Source organism: Colius striatus, chromosome 1 (assembly GCF_028858725.1).
Source record: "Colius striatus isolate bColStr4 chromosome 1, bColStr4.1.hap1, whole genome shotgun sequence".
Taxonomy (NCBI): domain Eukaryota; kingdom Metazoa; phylum Chordata; class Aves; order Coliiformes; family Coliidae; genus Colius; species Colius striatus.
The window spans coordinates 27,265,768-27,271,767 of NC_084759.1; the positions used below are offsets into that span (position 1 = coordinate 27,265,768).

General features: G+C 46.5%; 1 protein-coding gene across 2 annotated transcripts in view; it reads left to right on the top strand.

Moving 5' to 3' along the window:
• Nucleotides 1-5,612, top strand: part of DHRS12 (dehydrogenase/reductase 12) — a 32,071-nt gene extending 26,459 nt beyond the window's left edge. For both annotated transcript variants that reach the window (XM_062020468.1, XM_062020469.1), the window contains one exon: nucleotides 2,699-5,612. In XM_062020468.1, the coding sequence (XP_061876452.1) occupies nucleotides 2,699-2,826 (128 nt within the window). In that variant the 3' untranslated portion in view covers nucleotides 2,827-5,612. The remainder of the gene's footprint in view (nucleotides 1-2,698) is intronic.
• The last annotated feature ends 388 nt before the right edge of the window (nucleotides 5,613-6,000 follow it).

A 6,000-nucleotide genomic window follows, 5' to 3' on the forward strand; every position in this document is an offset into this window, starting at 1 on the left:
TTTTAGGGAGAGTTGTGGGGGATTTTTTTAAATGAAAATGGCTGTGTGCAGGACTGTGCCAGGGGAAGGTGAATCACAGCAGTAAAACAGTATCCTTTATGATGCTGGGAAACTAGCATCCTTCTCACAGAGTGCTGGGGGTTGGCTTTGCTTTGACAGACTCCTCTTCCTACCCTGGTTAAAACTGCCGCTTCTGCTTTCCTCTAATGCTGGGCAGAGACTTGAGCATAGTGGCATTTTTGGCACTGTAAGCACGGGGAATGGAAAAATAGGAGAGCCTTTCTTTTGCCCAGGTATCTTATCAGGAGCAGCTGGAAGCATAGGGGTCTTCATGGTGATGCAGGTCAGTCCACAAAGAAGGGGGCAAAGCTCAGGGTAATTGCTTACAGGAGCCCAGTACTTTAGCTGGATGTGGTACTCAAATCCCGATTCACTGTGTTTCAAGGCGGCACATGCAGGAGTTCAGACTTGTCAGGATGGGTGGGCTTTGTCCCTTCTGTCCCCTCCAGACAGTTGCACAGGATTGGTTGACAGATACTTAACCAGACCTTTTCCATGTCATCATGTGGTGCATGCAGAAACCCCAGATCCCAGCTGCCCAGTCTTCTTTGTAGGACCAGGCTTTGCCCTTTCTGTACTCCCATCACCTTCTTCTGGTCCTAGTGCTTCTGCTCAGTTGCTCTTTCTCTAGATTGTAATTCCACCAGGCTCTTGCCTTTGGCCTTTGTCTATCCCTAACTTTGGTAATTAAACAGGCAACATGCCTTGGCTCTTTAGATTTTAAACCTATTGACTTTTGGTCTTGGTATGACTGCTCTTAAGGCTGCAAGAGAAATCAGTCCTATGCCTGTGTCTCTCCTATGTTTTTCAAATAGTCATGAAGTCAGTTATTTCTCTCTCCTGCCCTTGGGCAGCCACATCTTACCATGATCCCCCTTCAGGCCCTTTCAGTAAAGGGCTTTGTGTACAGAAGCACTGGACTACAGAGCCTGCACTTACTGGACAGCCATTTCCTGAATCAGTCACAGCTTCTCTCCATTTCCTCTGTTCTCTTTTATTCTGTTTCTTCTCGAGTGCAAACCAAAGCCAGCTTTTTTTTTTCCCGAGGAGGAAAAAAAAAGGGGAGTGAGAACATGACTTGTACAACCAGAGCTCTGCATCAGCCAAGATAAATAAAAACCTTTGACACAGTCCTGCTTTCCAAAGGCTAAGAAGTATCTTCTCCATGATGCTGAACTTGGCTTTCACACATAGTTCCCCAGCTTCAGTACAGGCTACTGGAAGCACTATGGTTAGGTAGGGGGCAGTTTGTATTCATAATTTTGGGTCACAGATACCCTATGCAACAATACAGGCTTGGGGATGTGTGTCTGGAAGGCTGTCCAGAGGAGAAGGACCTAAGGGTATTAATTGACAGCTGTCTGAACATGAGCCAGCGGTGTGCCCGGGTGGCCAAGAAGGCCAGTGCCATCCTGGTTTGTATTAGAAATAGTGTGGCCAGCAGGACTGGGGAAGTGATTGTCCCCCTGTACTTGGTGCTGATGAGGCTGCACCTAGAATACTGTGTCCAGTTCTGGGCTCCTCACTACAAGAAGGACATTGAGGTGCTGGAGAGTATACAGAGATGGGCAATGAAGCTGGTGAAGGGTCTGGAACACAAGTCTGATGATGAGTGGCTGAGGGGATGTTTAGCCTGGAGAAGAGGCATCTGAGAGGAGACATCAGCACTCTACAACTACCTGAAAGAAGTTGTAGTGAGTTGGAGGTTGGACTCTTCTCTCTAGTAATGAATGATAGGACAAGAGGAAATGGCTTCAAGTTGCACCAGGGGAGATTTATGTTGGATATCAGGAAGAACTTCTTCACTGAGAGGGTTATTAGACACTGGCACTGGCTGCCCAGGGAAGTGATGGAGTCACCATCCCTGGAGGTATTTAAAAGCAGTGCAGGTGAAGGGCTGAGGGACACAGTGTAGTGATGGGCTCAGCAGTGCTGGGTTAACAGTTGGACTTGATGATCATAAGGGTCTTTTCCAACAGAAGCAATTCTGTGATTCTGTGATTCAGTGATCGATGAGGGAACGTTCCTCTGCATGTTTCTCCCTCTTCAACGTTAGCTTTTAAGACAGCAAACATCTCGGCCTTCAAGGAAGCCTGATGGCAGCCTGGTACGTTTCCCTGATGTGCTGTCCAGTGTTGCAAGAGCTTGTTCTTCCAGTCTCAGGTGGCCACTGCAGAAGCTGGGCTTAACTGGGCTGACAGCACAGCCCTGGTGCTTGGATGGTCATTTCATAGACACCCAAGAGCATTATCACAAGGTTCCCAGGCTCTAGGTACCAAGTTCATGGAGAGAAAACTCCCCAGAATGGAAGGTGATACAACTGTATTTACACCAAGTGAGTAAGGAATATGAGATTTGGAGAACCAAGTAAAGCATCAAATGAAGCGAATTTGGTCAGAAGTCTTTAGGCTGGATACATGTTGCTTATGGTAAGTGAGCCACTGGTCTAGTTTACAGTTTGGAAGATAAGCTTCACTACCACTGTTTTACAGGTACCTAGAAGGTAAGTTTCTTGGCTTTGAGACCATGAGGTATGTTTGTGCAGAACAGAGCCCAGCAGAAAAACCTCCTTTGTGCTAGGAGAGGTAGTTACGTGCACCATAACGGATTTGTTTGTGTGTTTGCTTTTGTCTTCCAGACAGGCAACCGGTTCCTACACACTTACCCCTGGCCTGCACTCACAGTCCACTGGAGGATGAGGAGAAGTTAATGGAGGTGCTGGAAGAGTTCTCCCAGAAGTTTAAATCCACCTCTCCAGGAACTTAGCATCACTGCTGGCACAGTGTGACCACAAAGCTTCTATTTAGACAGCAGCAGTACTGTAGCGTGCCTGCTGCTGAGGGCATGTAGGATGCCATAGGCCTGTTAAAAATAAATAGGGTTCAGATGTTCTCATCACTGGGGACACTGGTGCCCACACCAGATTTTTTCTGCTGCCATTGTGAATACGCACCTGCTGTCTCAGGACACAGTAAAGTTGTGTTCTGTGTATTGGAAGAAAATTGGGAGGCATTAAAATCAGAGCCCAGGCTTTGTGAAGTTACCCCAAGTCATTTAAAACACTCAACATGCAGAGGAGTGTACCTTCAGTAGCCCTGCCAAAGGGCTCCAGGAAGAAGCAGTGAATGTTTTAAACAACATTTAAGCCCTGTGTTTGACAGGTTGGGGGCTTCCCTCACTGCCTGAGGCTGACTGGGCTCAGCCCTGTAGCTGAGGATGCATAAACCCTCTCTCACATCTCCTGCTCAGTTTAAATGGAAGGATTCCTCACGGCCTTCAGTTTCTATAAATCAAGGCTGGTATGCAGAAGAGATCTGCTTCCTCCTTTTTAAAGAGCAAGAATTTAGGAATGCTGCCAGATGCCTTTCACATTACTTGATGGAGCCAGGGCTGAATGTTATCCTGTTTATGTCAAGAAGTGGGAGGTTTCAACAACCACCACACCCAGACCTGGCTGGAGCTGGTGGAGAAATGGCTGCATGACTCTAGGCAGGAAGAGAAAGACCATGCTGAGCTCTAGGGGCTTGCCATTCCTGTGAAGGATCAAAATGAATCACTTCATCATTATGAAGGTATTAAGTGGGACACACAGGTTTTAGAGAAGTCCACCTCCTGATGAGAGGATTGTATTTTGCCTGGAACTATTTCTTTCCAGCCCCAGAGGAGGTGATGTGTGTCACCCGCCCTGCGGACATTTGAATTCCTCCTTTGGGATTCTCACCATACATTGGTAGAGAGAAAACAGGCTTTTTCACAGAGGTTTACTGGTTCCCCTTTAAGGAACACCACCAGCATTCCTCTGGCTTCCTGCTGATGGTGAGGACAATCAGCTCAGACCAAAACATTCAGGTGGGATTCATTTTGTCTCACAGGTTTCAGATTTACTGCAAAGCCAAGATTCTCCATAGCAATTGTGGTAACCCCTTTTCTCCTGAACTGAGCATGTTTGAGAGCAAACTGCACACAGAAGCCAAGCAGCTTGCACTGCTGTTGTACCTGTGGCTGGGGGCCAGTGGTAGGGCAAGAGACTTGGACACAGGTGTAACTCAGGTGTTGCTGAGCTCTCCACAGGGACCAGTAGCAAAAGGCCATGGTGGTGGGCAGAGCACGACTCACTGTGTCTGCTTCATGTAACTTAGTTTCCTAAAAAGATATCCTACTGGCTGATGGCATATAGTTGTTATTCAAAGACATCCTATTAAATATCAGCTTAGGAAAAAAATCCCTCTTTACAGCAAACTGTCAGTCTCCTAGGAAATAAAGAGAGGCCCTGAAATCAGTTTTCACCTGTTAAGCAGTGCTGAGAGGAGCTGGGCTGTCACAGCTCCTCCTGAAGGGGCTGGGTCAGCATTCAAACGATTGCTTTATTTTAGCAATTTAGCTCCTTCTCTCATGACAGTGAAAGAAAACAACAGCAAGGCTTGTACAGGTGTTTATTTCCTAGAAGGCTGCTATTGTCTTACATGGTTCAAACTGTTAAATGCAGTTACTGAAAGCAAGAGTGTGGCTGGAAGTGTATAATGGCTAATAAAACATTTGCATATTTGGCTATTTAAGTCAAGTTGCTTCTTAATTCTGCAGGATAGAAGAAAAGTTTAATGGCTGGTGTTTAAATAGTCATAAAAGCAACCAAACATGCACAACATATATGTAACATGTATTTTAGTCCGAGTTCAGCACTGGTGTATCTGAATTAGCTGACATTTTTCTTTTTAGTCACAGCTTAAAAATGAAGCCAAGGGTCTGAAAACTGCTTTAATCCAAGTGCAAAAGAGACAGATGCTGTGGTTAAAGCAGCACTTGAAGTTTAAAAAGAATTAAAGCACGTGATATCAATTAGCAACAAAATCCAGAGCCTCCCCCACTTTGGTGTTTTGGCCCTGATTATACTTCATTTCAGTCCCTTTCCCACAGCACAGACTGTGGCTGTAAAGCCAAGGAGATGCTTTGTGTTGATGCACTTGCATGTAAATAAATACATTTAGTGCCACCTAGAATGTTTTAGGAGCAAAAGGAGAATGGCATCCAATGCCAGCTCACCAGAAAGAGGTGAGACAGGTTCTTGCTCAGCAGAGCAGGCTGAGGGCTTCAGTACACACGAGGTTTACAGGAGCCCAAGGAGAAGCACCACAGCTGTCCTTACAGTGCTGCCCTTTCCACACTCAGCCCAGCACTTGTGGTGTCAGCCCTCAGGCTTGTGTGACTCTGCCTTCAGTTCTTTGTTATTCTCAGGCTGAAGGCTTTGGCATTTTTCAGAAGGGTTTTGGTGCCAGGGATGCTGCACATAGAGGGATGTAGTGCCACAGCCCACTTGTAGGGTCATTTCCCTGTGTCCTGAGGGAAAGGCACAGCCCACTGACAGTGTGGTGAGACTGACTGTGGTGGTGCAGGGCCCATGGGGACATTTCTCTCTCTTGGTGCATATTTCAGGTCAGTGTAACAGATACCAGGCAATTTTGTAAACTGCATTTCCTCTTCCCCACAAGTTTTGTTTCTGGGCCGTGTTTATTCTTTGTAAAAAGACCAAAATAAAGCAGTGAGTGAGTGGTTGATGACAAGTATCAGCAATTGGTTGCTGTCTGCGCTTGAACAGCAGGACACTCCCATGGACACCTTGATATTATGGTGTGAACTGCATCTACAAGTCGTCTGCTGCATCTTTGCCAGCACACCCACCAGCTTCTGGGCTGTCCTGACTCTCCCAGCTTACACTGTTCCACTCACTGGGAACAAGATGCAAACAGGGACACCCCGTCAAACAAGACCCAGGTGAGATGCTGAACATGCCCTGCCAGGACTCAAGGACCAGAGTCTCACTGTGGGCTTCAGTATAGACAGACTTAAGTCAGTACTGAAAAACTCAGTGTAAACAATCCTGTTGAAATCCTGTTTGACCAATCTGATAGCCTTCTATGAGGGCAGAACTGGCGGGCTAGATGA